The sequence below is a fragment of the Bacillus rossius genome, chromosome 1 (genome assembly GCF_032445375.1).
Source record: "Bacillus rossius redtenbacheri isolate Brsri chromosome 1, Brsri_v3, whole genome shotgun sequence".
Lineage (NCBI taxonomy): Eukaryota > Metazoa > Arthropoda > Insecta > Phasmatodea > Bacillidae > Bacillus > Bacillus rossius.
This window is the reverse complement of record NC_086330.1, coordinates 6887992-6904725: the sequence shown is the minus strand read 5'-3', so window position 1 is coordinate 6904725 and position 16734 is coordinate 6887992. Positions and strand designations below refer to the sequence as shown.

The 16734-nt window shown below is 40.2% G+C and overlaps 1 protein-coding gene across 1 annotated transcript in view; it reads right to left on the bottom strand.

The window, feature by feature from the left end:
* The window catches only part of LOC134528621 (serine-rich adhesin for platelets-like), a 120252-nt gene that overhangs the window by 86186 nt on the left and 17332 nt on the right, over window positions 1-16734 (bottom strand). Inside the window, exons 2-4 of the mRNA XM_063362372.1 lie at window positions 9799-9900; window positions 9619-9748; window positions 9412-9545 (exon numbers count right to left, since the gene is read on the bottom strand). Coding sequence (XP_063218442.1) covers window positions 9412-9545; window positions 9619-9748; window positions 9799-9900 — 366 coding nt within the window. The remainder of the gene's footprint in view (window positions 1-9411; window positions 9546-9618; window positions 9749-9798; window positions 9901-16734) is intronic.

Genomic DNA, 16734 nt, shown 5'->3' with positions numbered 1-16734 from the left:
ATCGTACGAAATAAGGACTCTTACCAAAAGTTTATATACATAAGTCTGATGCTGTTAGTTGTACTAGCGGGAATATATTTGACATTAGATACCGGAGCAGAAATGAACAGATGATTCACATGGAAAAGGTTGTTAAATGAATGTTACAATGAAAAAAATAATGATTGGCTTGACAGGATTGGTGTGAACCAGGTGGTGATACGTGAATAAGCACTTAATTTTTTGTAAAATTAAAATGTAATCATCCGGACAGTAATGTCGGTTTCACTGTCAGTAAAGGATGGTTTGGAAAGGTACCTACGAGACGTGAGTTGTATGTCACGCCCGGGCGGGCAAGTCAGTCAACCGACCGACGATAAAGTACATAACCACGTATCTCCCGTTACGCGGTGTCGTATTTGTCATACAAAGTGCGATGGGAGGCACATAAAGATAAATAGTGTGACATATTTATATTTGAGTGTTATTCAACGCATTTATATTATGTAAAGTATATTTTCCTACACAATTTTGGAACACATTAAATAAATTAGCCTTGCTATTTATGGAAACTAATGCCTCAGAATACGCGATTTCGAATAACACGAGCATTTTTAGGAACGAATTAGTCGTGCTAAGTGAGGGATAGGTTTAGGTAAAGTTTGGTTACTCCGTGATATCAAGTAATGCCGTGATAGATAGAATTCTCTCAGTTACGGCGTAGCTTGAACTCCGAGATTAGGATTTTTCCGCTAGATGACCGACATGTTCAGTAAGCTGGCAAGCCCGCTCGCTCCATCTCTAGGCAAGTGTACGAAGTTCTAGGACTATATTCGTCTTGCGGAGCATTGCGGACGAGATAGTTAATGGTGGCGAAAACAGAAGCGGACGTTTTTATTTTAAGAAAACAAACTTTTCAACTTACAAATTTCATTTTAACGCCAGTTACAGGTAAGATACAGCTATTTAACATAATTTATATTAAATTTTTGTAACTCGTTTAAGGCGTGCGAGCTTAGCAATGTGATGATTTTTCTTACGTTTTGGAATTTTATTCCAGGCTTCACGCTGAAATGTTGCCGAAGCGGACAAAGCCAGGGCGCTCCTACACGTCTGAAACCCTGAAAGAAGCGTTGCGTTTGGTGAAGGATGAAGGATGGACTGTATACAAGGCTAGTAAACGCTTTAGTATTCCTTGGAGTACCCTCAAGGATTATTGTACTAAATTTTTAGCAGATTCAGATAGCCAACCCAAGCAAAAATCGGAAAGCCTTTCGTAATGCCACCTGAACTTGAAATTAAAGTAGTAAATTACGTAACATCAATGCAATCGTTAGGCTTCAGGCTTACAGTTAACCAGGTCCGACGGTTGGGATATAGGGTTGCTGAAGCTGCAGGTCTCAACCACCCTTTCTCTTCAGATAAGCAGATGGTTGGTTGGTTTTGGCGGGATAACTTGAAGCAGAGATATACAAAATTACCAAAAATTACTAAGGTGACTTAATACTAGCTCTGTAATTTTTTTAAATATTTTAAATAATATTTTTTAAATATTTTTTTACTATTTGTTAATTATTATGTACAATATCATATTTTTTATGGCCTGCCTGATGCACCAGACCTTCATTTCAAAGTTATGCACCATTTAATTTAAATAAAAAATATTTACCAAAGTCAAATAACACCGCCAGTTGTAAATATTATACTATCACGAAGTAACCTAAATACTATCACGGACTTAGTTGAATATCACGAAGTTACTTACTTATACTACCAAACGTTTTTAGTTAATAACTCAGGGCACAATATGAATAATTTAAAACATTTTGTATGGAATTGTTGGTAAAAATCCCTCCATCGAAAGAAATTAATTCAAATAACCATTGCTTAATAATTTCGAAACTGTAAGAGAAAAGGCTTAGTATCACGGAATTACCTAACTTTACCCTACATATATTTTACATCAAGTTCTCTTTTGATTAAAGGTCTCCAGTAAAACCTGTGGCATCGACCGTGCTGCTGTCTGTGCTACATGACGTGAACCAGTCGCAACAGACAGGTGAATTGTGGACGCTGCTTCACAATACGTATGAGAGAGCATATGCTCGGACAGCACAGACAGACAGATCGGACAGACGCAGGGCCTTAGGCCTGGATTATAAACTACGCAAGAAGCAAAAAATGTTCAAACAACTTTCTAGAGTACCTGTTTATAAACTACGCAAGGCGTGGTAACGCAAGTATTGTTCAACTTCCAACTTTCTTGCGGTATGGCTAGCGTTTTGACGGCCATATTTGAAGAGAAGTGTTCCGAAAGCTTCCAGAGACGCCGATGTTATGTGCGGAGAAGCCCACAATGTTCTTTTTGACGTGACAACGTCTAATAAATCGATGAACTCCGGCTGCACGCACGAAAAAGTGTCCCGTTACGCACATTGTCCCGTTACGCTGTGTCCCGTTACGCACATTGTTCCGTTACGCCGTGTCACGTTACGCTCATTGTACGCTTGCGCCGCATCTATCTCTCTTCCACTCGACTGTTTATAAAGTGAAGTGAAAAGTTAATGTGGTTTTCATTGCTTATTACAACAACAATTTCGGCAATAAAGGTTAATTATTCTTGCATTTTAAAAATCTGATTACTAGTATGATTTCACGTATTTATTCTTTTATTATTAAAATAAAAATGATTCAATTTTATTCATAAAGTAGGTATGCAATCATTTCATCAATGTTTTGTTATGACGTTGTCACGTTAAACTATCGTCCGTAAACCGACTTTACAGACAACATCATGCGTACAATTATTGCTAAGCTTTCATAACGTGAAAGAAAACAACAATTTTAAATCAAATTATTGACGATTTCTTTCGTGTTCTTGTTAAATATGAGATTTCAATAGAAGCCCGGGGTAGAAATTTATTTTTACTGTTTTACAGTTTTAAGTTGTAGGGTGGGTGACGTCTTGTACAAATGTGCTTTATAAACGACTGTGATTTCCTTGCGTTGCTTGCGTGTTGCACCCGTCGCGTCGTTTGCAAACGCGGCCTTGAACGGGCCGCCAGGCTGGGCGCGAAAGCTCTAAAAGCGCTGAGGCCCTAAGGGCGACAATGACTCGCGCATCACACGCCTCATCGCCTCTACGAGCCAGGCACAGGAGTCCACGCGTCGATAACGCACCTCTGTGGAAATTTAAACGGCGACTCTTATAAATGTATGGTGAAATACCCCTACTAATATTATAAACACGAACGTGTGTTTGTCTGTTTGTCCTTATTTTCGCAGCAACGGAGCAACGTATCGACATTATTTTTTGACGTGACAACGTCTAATGAATCAATGAACGCCGGCTGCATGCACGAAAAAGTGTCCCTTTACGCTGTGTCTCGTTACGCTCATTGTACGCTTGCGCCGCATCTATCTCTCTTCCACTCGATTGGAACAACCATCGATTTGACTTTTTCGAGGCAGATTAAACTTGAAACACTCCCGTTCGTTTCCTACTTTTCCTATCATCGTCCTATCCTTAACAGAATAACACAGATTGGAAGAAGTTAAATAGCAAACATGTATAAACGCTACCTATAGTTAAAATAATCTGTTCGTTAAAGTAATAAACATATTTGAATTAATGAGTGAAAATAAAAGTAAATTAATTTATCAATTAAATGTAGATTTCATTTCACTCCTTCTTTGTATCCATACAAAATAGTGATAATTCAATAAAAATGCTTCAATTTTATTCATAAAAGTGTGCAATCATTTCATCAATGTTTTGTTATGACGTAACGTTAAACTATCGTCCGTAAACCGACTTTACAGACAACCAATTTTTTTTTTTTGCATTTAGGCTAGATATTTTATCGGCCGGTGAGTAAGCTAGACTACATATAGTTAATAAAATTCCATCCCTAAGGGAGTAAAAAAAGGTAAATTCTGTTTTATAATAGAAAATCATAAAAGGTTGTCATATACCTACACAAAGACAGTGAGTTTATATAGGCTAAGTTATCTAAGTCCGCCACACGGTCATATAGTAAGGTCTGGCAACTTCTTTTCCTTCTTGGTGAAACCCATTCGCTTAGTGAAGCTCGCGGCTGCTGGCGAACTAAATGAGCTAATAACAGTTTCGTTTAGAGCTTAGTCAATAGATGGAGTTGCCTTGAATTTGTAAGGCGCTATCGTTTGGTGCGTCCGTCACGTCTAACCAAGGAGTTACCTGCCTTACCACAAAATGAAGCTGAATATTGTCGTCCCCGGTTTTGCTGAAGCATAGCCTAGATGCATCGAGATTATGCAATCAACGGGACTTTAAAAATAAAAGATTTCCCGTTTTTCAAATGTATGTCGTACAGACTTGAAACTCGGTAGTGATGTTCATTATATTGTGATGTTTTTTAGCCCGGGCAACGCCGGGTATTTAAGCTAGTTTACGCAATAAAGGCTTCTTATACTTCCCTGTAGATACCACTTACAACACTGCCTGTAGAATGTGTTATAATTACCTAAATAGGTCCGTGAAAACACCCGTTTTTCACTGTCCAAAACGTACGCGTTATATTATCTTAGAAAGATTTGTGCAATGGGAGTGCATGACTTGATGTAAGCTTTTGGACATACGCCATTGCTAAGCACATGTATGTCTGTAGAAGAAAACTACAAAAAAACTCAAAAGTCAAAAACACAAATTAAGCAAAAAAAAATTGCTGTTGTCAACATCAATTTTTGAGGGGGGGGGGGGTGTTTGTTAGTCCATTTTTCTTTTTTTTCTCCTTTGTTTTTCTTTGTTTGTTGACCATATTCCTGTTATGGAATATTATGTGGTGTTTATATCCTGTTGACAACAGCAATTGTTTGCTTAATCTGTGTTTTTGTCTTTTGAGTTTTTTGTAGTTTTCTTCTACAGACATGCATGTGCTTTAGCAATGGCGTATGTCCAAAAGCTTACACCAAGTCGCACGCGTTATAGACGAAACCATGGGATGAAACATTGTACAGGCAAGTGCACACTGGCTTTCAAATGCTATTCGCAATCGGACGCCGTCGTTGAAGGTCGAGCGGTTCGCAAATGGCGCGTGGAAGACGTGATAGCAGCTCTTCGCGCAGCTTGACTACACCGAAAAGGAGCATGCGCTCAACTCTCGTCGTCAGGCGCGCGTCTGTCAGGCAACATTCACCGTCAGAGACAGCAGCGTCAGAGCAGGCTTCAAGCCCGTGACAGGCGGTGCCGGCTTCAAACCACGACAGGCAACCGTACCAGCGACACCCACTCACTGCTACCGGCTCGCTGTAGGAAAGGTTTTGATGGAGATTAAAAACTGACGAAAACTATATAGCTTCTACTGCGCAGCTTAGGTCCCCCCCCCCCCCTTTTCGTTCTTTGCGACAGAGAGGGGAGTGACGGAAATTCTCTGTCGCAAAGAAGGGAGGGGGGTTGGGGACATAAGCTACGCAGTAGAAGCTAGTTTTCGTCAGTTTTTAATCTCCATCAAAACCTTTACTACAGCGAGCTAGTAGTATTTCTGTTCGCGAGCGCTGACAGTCACCAGGAAGTTATTTACAATCTCTGTCGAGAGTCAGCAGCGGCAGAAGGGATACGCAGACCATTGGCAAACACAAAAAAAAAAAAAAAAAAGTTTTTTTTTTACGTGATAACGTCTTATAAATAGATGAACGCCGGCTGCACGCACGAAAAAATTGTCACGTTCCGCCTGAGCCGAGCGTGCAAGAACCCGGCCAACCACCGTGCGAGAAAATATTCTATTCTTAATATCAAACAGGTTAAGGCGGGATTTTTTAAACTAAGTAATTGTTCGTGATTATATTTAAACAAATTATTTAAATTAAATTTGCAAAAAAATTTAAATATTAGAAAATTAAAAAGTATGCAATTTTTCATCAATGTTTTCTTATGATGTTATCACGTAAAATTATCGTCCGTAAACCGACTTTACAGACAACCCTATTTTTTTCTCTTACAAAAAATTACTTTGGAAACCGGTTGCCCAGAAATAGTTTGTAATGCTACAAGGAAAAAAAAATAAATATGTACTACTCATTGGTGTGGTTATTTTTTCATATGTGAAATACGTTTTTTTGGAAGCTTGGCGCATAATTTAAATTTAAATTCGTTGTTTATTCATGCAAGCATAAGTTTAATAAACCATGGGAAAGTAAATCGTATATTCGACAATTAGACTTTATTTAGTTTCATTTTTCTTGTGAATGTGCGCAGTTAATACTGGAAAACAATTCAGGGAATGGATTACAAAAATAACTTCAATAACTAGGTATATTATGTGCGTATTGGGACAACACAAAGCATACGTCTGTACCCAGTACGAACATTTTTTTGTAGCGATACAGTTGATTTCGCGTTAATGTACAAATGCATAAATATATGTAATTTTACACGATCATTTTCGTTCATTTAAGATGAAAAATTATATTGTACTATACTTTCGAGAACTGCCTGATTTGAAACAGAAACACAAGACAGAACTTAGCCTATCGCCTAAGTTCTAGCTGCCAGACGTATTATAAGCCCGAGTCCTGCAGGACCATTTGACGGCCCGTGAAAGGGCCTCAGGCTTGAATAATTACAAAACTGTAAACTTTTTTTTTGTAAACGGAACAAAAAATATTCGTGTAATAATCACAGATTATTTGTAAATGAGTACATTCACACCAAAACAACTATACCTATCACTTCAAAATAGTGTTCGCAGTATTACTGGGTTCGGACTCTTACCCTGGCATTTGTCCCAGTACCTCCAATAGTTAAAGTTAATCATAAAAAAATTTACAGCACACGCGAACACAATAGACAGACAACGACGAGACGGGTGCAAAAAGAACAGTAAAATAATAAGGGGGGAAAAAACCCAGAGAAAGAGACAGTTCGGGTCAGCGGCGAAGATTTTCCGTGAAAACGTGTCAGTATAAAATCATAACAAGTGCGTTTTCTACAATTCCGAGCATATTTGGTAGTATTTTTCAATTCAATTTCAATATTCCCGGCGAATATTGTCTCACTTTGGGTCCTAGTAGTGCTCCGCAAGCAACAAAGATACCCGACTCTAAATCCTAGCAAAACGTGTTTCCATCCTGATACATCAGTTTGTAACTTTACACGAAGCTAATTTGTAACAAGGACGCGCATGCGCCTACACTGGCACGATGACGTCACAGGCAAAACAAATACTGACTGCACGACAAACACGTACTACATACAGACGTTATCTATCTGTTGCGGGCTCAAAACCATTATTGGTCTGGTAGTTTATCAGCGATTCGAACCTGACGGTGTTTCGTCGCACAAGAAAGTTTGACCATCGTTGTTAACAAGCGAAATGCCGTTTTCACGTCAAAACAAAAAACCAGGTCAACATAGTGTCTCACAGACGAACAGGGCGTTTAACGCGGCACAGATTGAGCACAAGCGGGGTTTTTATGACAAAACGGCTATGACAATTCGGGACACTGACAACTGATGCTGTCATAAGCACAAAGACTGTTACTGTCCAGGCATGTAACATCAAATGATATTGGGCTTGCTTTCCGCGTGTGTATGTATTCATCTTTTGTTGTCCATTCTTGAGATTTTTCTATGACAACCTGCGTAAACAGCAATCTATCCATTTTTTTACCCCATTGCAGGAATTTTTCAAATAATGCAGAACTGTTACTGTAGGCTGCACTAATACTGTGAAATGGACTTGTAGTGAATAATCGGGACATTTTTTTTCTTTCACACAAAAACTGCGTAACGAACATTTGTCTGACCTTTTACCTACAGCGGATTAACGTATAACGTACTGTACCTATATATGGCGTCAAAACGAAAAAAAAACAAAAAAAAAACGCCACAATCAATGCTAAGGTTATGCACAGAAATCACAATGGAATAAACAATGAATGAACGAGTCCAGTTCCACGTCGTGAGAACCGCATCTATTTTGGGAATTTTTTTTTTTTTCGCAGCACCGCTCGGAAACGACGTCGAAAAGAAACCAATTCGACAGTTGTTATCAAACAGCCTTGTCAATAACGGTCGAATACAAGGCGGCGGCGCGTTTACTGTCGAGATTACAGCAGGAAAAATGATGAGAGATGGAAGGATGTCGTCACGTGACAGGCCGGAGCAGGGTCGGGTACAACCTTCAAACAGCGAGGACCAGTTACAGAGAAGAAATTTTAAAACTCTGCGCGTTAGTTTTCGTCTTACATGGCATCATTAACCACATTTCACTTTTACCCCAATTCAAGCCATCTTGGTTTGTGAAAAAAACTAGTAGATACAGGCAACTGAGCATCGTCGGTAAAAACTCAACTCATACATAGCTACTGAAATTTACAAAATAAAATTATGCAAAAATGTGTTACAGAGGAGAGATTCAACCAAAATACACGTCGGACTCAACAGTTTTCATGCCATAACGATATTTTTTTTGTTATTGTTTAATACTGAAAATTTGGCTTCGTTTAGCCAGAGATGACGCATTAAAAGATTTCCAAAACCCCTTGACATAATGAACTTGATCACGTGATGAATGAACCGCTGTGATCTGTCCTAATGAGGTAACGCCTTTACGCGCAGTGTAACACTACGAGGCTTCTAAACAGCTGCCTAAATATTTTTGCACGTAGAAATATGCGACGAAGTTCAATGCAGTCGTCCAGAAAAACTAGCATCCGATATCAGGACGTGTACGACAGCAGCATGAGAAAAAGCCGCTAAAATTATCGAATCAAATTACCAGTCCCTGGTCAACGAAGACCTGTGTATAACTATATTTTGTAAGAAAACGTTCAGAGAATGCATTAATACGCGAAGGCCATAGTTTAGAAAACTCAGTATGGATTCCCAAACCGACTGCATGTAGTTCAGACATGTAATAAAACCTTGTTCTGAACTTTCTGGTCACCGGTTAAAATTGACAGCCACAAGCCACGCTTGCGATACCGGAGATTAGAACGAGACGAGCATTATAGGAGGAAAGCTAGCCGGCGAAGGACAAGGCTCAGTGATTGACGGCTAATATTCGTGGTTGCTACGCCGTTAAGAACCCGCTGAAAGCGAAGCGGGCTTCCGCAATCGTCGGAACGCGTCAAATCGGGAGTGACAATGGTAACGGTGCCCGTGGCAGACGCGCTGTCGTGACGCAAGCCGCGCTGGCGAACAGCTGGCGAACAGGACGCGAGCAGCCGCCATCTCGCGCGGCGCTTGCAAGGCTTTCCCCCGTCGCTGGCGCGGTGGCAACATGGCGGAACGTCGTGCTGGCGTCTCGGTACGTGTGTCTGTTCGCCCGCCTGGCTGCAAGAGGGGTACTAGATCCGGCGGTGCTGCGGGGATCTAGATCCCCGACTCCCGCAGCGCGAATCGATCGCGTGCGGGGGGGTGACGCGACGAGCGAGGAACAGCACACTCACCATCCTGGAGACACGCAGGCGGCTCGCACAGGACTGCACACCGCAGCAGCTTCTAGCCCACGGCAGGAACAAGGCTGTTGCCTCGCTCCCCGCAGAGCGACACCTCCTCTCTTCCACCGATACTCTCGAACTGGCTGATGGGAAACGACAAGCACGACCCCTCTCCACTCCATCTCCCCTCCCCGTGCTCCCGCTCTACATGGTCACATTGCACAACGGTGCGCGCGCAGCCCCGCCGCAGGGAGGGGGGACCCCCGCGCCCGGGGGGCGTGGCCGCGGCGCCGCGCCGGCCAATGCGCGGCGAGGTCTCCCCCCACCACGGGCCCCGCGCGGCCCCCTAGACGGGGGAGGGGAGGGGGCACCCCAGGAATCCGGGCGGCCTCTGACGTGGGAATCACGAAACTGGTTCTCGCGCGGCTGGCGATCGATCGGCGACTGTTCGCGTCCCCCTCTTCCCCTCTTCTCCTCTACCGCGGCGCTGGTGCGAGGCTGTTTCACACGCACCAACACCGTGGCGATTAGACCTTCACTTTCATCACTCGCTGCAGCGATCCATGACTTGATGTAAGCTTTTGGACATACGCCATTGCTAAGCACATGTATGTCTGTAGAAGAAAATAACAAAAGAACACGAATTAAGCAAAAAATTGCTGTTGTCATGATATAAACACCACATAATATTCCATAACAGGAATATGGTCAACAAACAAAGAAAAAATGGACTAACAGAACGAAAAAAAACATGAAAAAATGATGACAGCACAAATATATTGAACCCAAAAAAATATAGCACAACAGTTGAAACGAGACAAAAAACACAGCAAAACGAAAAGACGAAACAAACACAACAGCAATTTTTGCTTAGTTTTTGTCATTTGTGTTTTTTTGTAGTTTTCTTCTACAGACATGTGCTTAGCAATGGCGTATGTCCAAAAGCTTACATCAAGTCATGCACTCCCATTGCACAAATCTTTCAAAAATAGGCCTAATAGCGATCCATCGCGTTCAAGCGGCAATTGTACGATCATTGAACCATGCATTATTAGGCTACTAAACAAAATAAAATCAGATAAATAGGTATAGCAAGAGAAAAAAGACAAGCATATCCGAATAACAATTAATCTAGAAACAAGCAAGAACTTTGGTAAGAAGCTAACTGGAGTAAGATAGTAAGAATATAAAATAATAATGCAGAAAGAAGTTAAAAGAAGAAAAAGATGCTTGCAGACTAAACAGAAGAAACAAGGAAAGAAGATAACCATGGCAAGAAGATTATATATATATTTATATAGACTATGTATATATAAAGAGAATATATAACATCGGTTGGAGCAAGACATAATTGGGAGGATAGTAGATATGGTACGAGATTTAAAAATACAGAATGACGAATTTAACCACTAGGTATGTCTGAACAAAGAAAACGTTTTAGTACAAAGAAAGAAGAAAAGGATACATATTAAGTTAATGAGTTATAAAATATTCAAGCCAAAGGATTAAGCTATCATAGAAATGAAATATAAGATATGCCCTTCTCAGCCACCCGAATGAAAACCATGTAGAGGTATAAAAGATAAATGAAATTCAAGAATAATTGCCGAAATAAAGATTAAAAAACTGTCGATCTAAAAAAAAACCTAGTAAACTCTCAACAGGGATTAGATCTAGGAGATGACAATTCAATAAATGCCCACTAGATTGGAATAATCAGCCTATGGAAGCGGCGTAACTGTCCACAGCAGGTCGACGAAGGATCTTTTTCCTTGGAGCCTCACTGTTACGAAAGTCTTGTTAGGACGAGAACCGAAAAAATCGTTTACGTTCCTACTCGTTATAAGAGTCACGCCTTACATAGGTGAGGACTGTACTATGACGCTGAAACCTCGTACTTACTATTTGAAGCGGTTTATGTTACTTGGATAACCTACACGGAGAAAAAGGTTGGTTTGAATCAAAAAAATATTTGTTTAGGTATAGGTATATGGTGAAAAAAATATTTACTTCCTGTAACAAAATATTTTGTTGGCCAAACCAAATTTTGTGAGTAACAAAATTGATTCATTACACCTAACAAAATATACAGTTAAACTGACCAAACCATTTTTCTGGATCAACAAAATCTTTCCAACAACAAAATATTTGCTTGAATCAACAAAATAAATGTATTTCCTCATATATCAACAAATATTTTGCTTTGGCAAACAAACCTTTCTCTCGGTGTACAGTTCACAGGGATGAAAGCCACCATCACAACCCGAACAGTTCCAAAGTCTAACGAAGTGAAAGGTTAGGTTAGTGTAATGAATATCTACGTGTTCTTTTTTTCCCGGGAGGGTAGTTAAGGTTAGCGTAACTAAAATTAAAGATTGGTTAGCGTTATTTAAAATACTCTTTGACCGTAAAATGTATATACCTACACTTGCATAATAATTATGGTGTTTTTTTCACGAGCGATCGGCAAACATCGGAGAACTTCGGAACTGTTCGGGTGTGTGTGTCATCCATGTGAACTGTAGGCTTCCCATGTTACGCTTAGAATGTATTACATTTTGTAAGCTTTATTAGGTATCTAGTTACCATGGTAACACAATCTGCGGCATATCAACAAACAGAAAATATTTACTTGTTTTGAATCTAAATGATTTGAAAACATAATTTATCATAGCATCTACAGTACCGAAATAGCAAATGCGTAAACGTACACACTTGAGTAACATTCCTCTAAAATAATATTTTAAGTTATATTTCTGTGTTTATTCTCCTGCTGTCCGCGATTTATCAACAAAATGTGTAATAACTTATGTAAGTCGTTAAACTAAGCATTTGGGGAAGACTTAAAACGAATATCAACTCAAAATTGGAGCTAGGTTAGGTATACATATTTCTAAATCTATTTTTTCTTTTGATTTTTGAATAAAAGGGGGTTGTCTGTAAAGTCGGTTTACGGACGATAATTTTACGTGATATAACGTCATAAGAAAACATTGATGAAAAATTACATACTTTTTTTTTAATTTTCAAATTTTATTTAAAGTTTTTGCAAATTTAATTTAAATAATTTATTTAAATATAATCACGAACAATTATTTAAAAAAAAACACCAAAACCTGTTTGATATCATAGAAGATTATCTCGCACGGTGGTTGGCCGGTTCTTGCACGCTCGGCTCAGTCGGAACGTGACAATTTTTCGTGCGTGCAGCCGGCGTTCATCGATTTATAAAACTTTATCACGTCAAAAAAATAATAATTAGCACTTTAAAAACCGAGCCCACTCTGTGGATGTGTAGCGACCCAATTAATAGCTTGCGAAGCACATTGCGTAGTCAAGTGTCGAGAGGATAACATACTTATCAATGCCCCTTTATTCGCTGGCATCATGCTCTTCTTTGATAAACACGTAGGCCAATTATTAATTACAGTTAAACTTTGCGATACAATTCCAGTTTAAAGCTAATCGTGTACTATACACATAGTGAACATAAAATCAGGGGCGCAACAACAGGGGTGGGGGGGGGGGGGCAAGGGTATTTTTCTCCCCTCTGAAACCTTGAAGTGGGGGCAAACGGGGGCAAAGAAAGTGCTGTGTAATCAATTTTTAGATAATAAAACTGCTTAAATAGCACCATTTTCCACCTTGAAATACAAATTGTCCGACCCCCCGCTTTAATACCTAAGGGGGATCGTTGATTCTTTTATAATAAGGTATATTGCCCCCCCCCCCCCCCCCCTCCTTTGGAAATTTAGTTGTTGCGCCCTTGCATAAAATCAAGGCCAATTCATAAAGAATTAAGGTTTGTGGACCAGCAGGTTCCAAAACTCAATTTAAGCTGCTATTAGCAACATTTTAGTTCACAGAGCACGTATAGCTCTGAGTTCTGAAATAAGTTGGTTGCAATTTTCTTCGTTCAAAAATAACAATTTCGTTGTCTAATTTATTGCAAAATTGGAAAGTGAAAGAATCTACGAGTTCGGTAATATCTGTGAGATAGTTTTTTTGACGTGATAACGTCTTATAAATAGATGAACCCCGGCTGCACTCACGAAAAATTGTCACGTTCCGCCTGAGCCGAGCGTGCAAGAACCGGCCAACCACCGCACGAGAAAATCTTCTATAATATCAAACAGGTTAAGGCGGGCTTTCTTAACTAATTGTTCGTGATTATATCGAAACAAATTATTTAAATTATATTTCCCAAAAGCTGTAAATAATATTTGTAAATTAAAAAAAGTATGTAATTTTTCATCAATGTTTTGTTATGACGTTATCACGTAAAATTATCGTCCGTAAACCGACTTTACAGACAACCCCCTTTTTAGGATATATGCGTAGGCCTATCGGTTGTATGTGGTACACCGGGCAGGCAGTTTATAACTTTCATGTGCGGTAACAAACAGAAATAAGCATGATGTAATTCCTCGAAGAAGGAACAGTGTGTCGTGGAATGGCCACTCCAGGAAGACCCTCCCATAGCCGGTCTCTCTGGACTGAGGGGTAGTTTTCACAACACAAGCCTCAGAGTTAGATACCCCTGCGTTATAATCCCTTCTATGTATAATAAATGCTTATAGAAGAAATAAAAAGAACAAATCTCATAAAAATTAAAGACATTCAATCAAAAAGGAAAGTTATTTCTAACTGAGACCCATTACACATAAATAACTCATATTCAATAAAATAAATAATATTAAAAGTACAAAAATAAATACAGATAGATACAGATTATTCTGACCATAGGCCGGCGTTCTCGCGTTCCACTCCCACATGCGCCCTAATAGGGTAGGGTGGGAGTATCATTCCAGTTCACTTTATATACAGTCCAGAGCTTTTAAAAGAACAGAACTGCTGCTGTTGTTTGATCGGGAGGGTGTTAGAGCTTCGGCAATGACCAGTGGCTGGGGCCACCAACCCAGCATAGTCGCCGCCTCAGCCCCTCTACCACACTCAGCTGACCAGACAGTTGGCTGTGTTCTGAGCCCTGAGACTCATCAGCACTGCTGGCGCCTTCCCCGATCTCCCACATCACACTGGGACCCCTCAAAACACCCAGTGAACCCGTGGTCCGGTGGAGGCCTATCCAACCTCTGCTAGCTGTCCAGGCTAGTTAGGAAAACTACAATTTATTTCACACGCAGCGCCTTCTCATGCGGTGCTGAGCGGGAAGATTGCATTAATTAAGCTTTGGAATTCAAACACAGCAACGCGGGTCACTTCAATCTTGGTTTCAACATCGCAACTCATTTATGAAGTGGCATATTATCACTTTTTAGTTAACATTGGCATACTTATTGCCACTTGACTTTATTTCAACACGGATGCCATTTTCAGGCAACTTAACACTGAAATTAGCATCGCCATTGAGTATAAAACTTATGGAATGTCCATTGTCGTCTAGCAGAAGTCACTGCACAAAAACGATGAATCATTCGGAAAGAATCCGCAAGCACGACACAATAGCTACAGTTGAACTCCGTGCAATTCAATCTGACCGGCTACAATTGTGCATTGCGATAAGCACTTACACGAGCACGCTGTTAGCGTTCAGTGCAGTGTTCGCTCTAGTTTTAACTCTCGCTAAATACTAGATACGTTACTGCTGAATAGAGCTGTAGCAAACCGTATGTATCTATTCGGTACTGAGTAACGGGTGCGCCATCTAGTACCGAGTAACGAAACGTTACACACGAATGCATTTCGTTACTCGCATTTTTCGTATGTTTTACGCATGCGCGCGCTTATTCGGTGAATTTGAAAACGTACGTTACAAAGAACGATGTTTGTTTATTAAGTAAAGTATAATTTGGAAATTCGTCGTCCAAGTTTTTTACTGTTTATTAAAGGTATTGTGTGTGTAGACAAAGTTTGAGATTGGAAAAGAAACAACGTAAGAAAGTATTTTTTACACAATGTGTGTTTTTGTTTTTTATTATCGCGTATTTTCACGTTTTTTTGTTCTTATCTTAAAAGAGATATTATAAAAAAAGCCGCTCTAATGAGATTTAATTGTTTCTTGGTTAACAAAAGCTGTTAATTATCAAATATTGTTAATTGTTTATATTCGATTTATTATTATTTACGCGACGTCATACTGTACGCGAACGCAATACGACTCGATTCGTTGCTGTAACATAACATAACATGTTATGCGGTATAAGAAGTAACGAGTAACGTAACGATACGGTAGTAACGAGTACTAATTGTTATAGTGACGAATACATACGGGTACGCTTTTTTTCGTTACTTTTACACCTCTACTGCTGAAGCCGCGAGATACGTCAGCTGGTTAGAAGCCGTGAACGTCCTTCTGCGTCATAATTCAAGAACTTTAGTTTATGAACCAGCTGAAGTAGCCAGCGCTGCCCGGGATCCACACATTAGGTATACACATAAGGTCAAGTCTGTAGGACAAAGACTTGAAATTTTGATCCTTAACACCCCCGCGACCCGCCTGAGGCTGATTTGAGGAAAACACCGAGACACAGGAAAAACGGGAACTTTGGCAAACAAATTAAAATAGAATACATGCAACAACACAAAATTTTACTGAGAGTAATTTAACTGTTACAACCTGCCTTTTAAGGGGCCCGCCTCGTCAGGGGTGTAGGTATGTGTGTTAGTGAGGCGGGATGATAAGTGCAACGCTCGATGGTATTTCTTGCGCGGTATCGCCTCTAAGCGCAAGGCATTGAATTGACGCGTAGTCTTCTCGTCGTCACAGGATAACTGTGAAATTTGAGCGGTGACCGCAACATTATATGGCGGAGAAATTAAGATAAAGGTGTAATGCAAGTCCCTTAAGTGCTTTTAATAATCTGTACTGGTTGTTTTACGCCTAAAAATTACTCTGAAAACATGCGTTTTAGCCATTTTAACTCTTATAGAAATACAGTTTAAAAACATGACCCAAAATTAAAAGTACTTTTCGGGCCTCAGCGAACTCTTAAATGCTTTTCGTAAACATACCCCACTCGGATATCTCGAGTAGTTTTGAAATCGTGTTGTTTTTTCCTGAAGCTCTGCGCACCGTGTGTGTGCCCGGGTCGGCGGGGGCCTTAAGGAAAAACAGTCTAAATGATCAGTTCCTGAGAATGACGTCCTGCATATACTGCATTTTTCTGATCTGTTTTTCGGGTCCCCTCATTGTCCGCTGCAACATCTCAGCTGGGATGCCACGAATTTCGTCTTCAGTTCTTTGTTTCAATTCGTCCGGTGTCCTCGGAGTCACACCACGTGGGAAATCACAAACCGATAAACCCGGTGATCTCGAACGGCCAAGGGATGCCACCGAATCTCGAGATGACACGTCCACCAAACAATTCACGC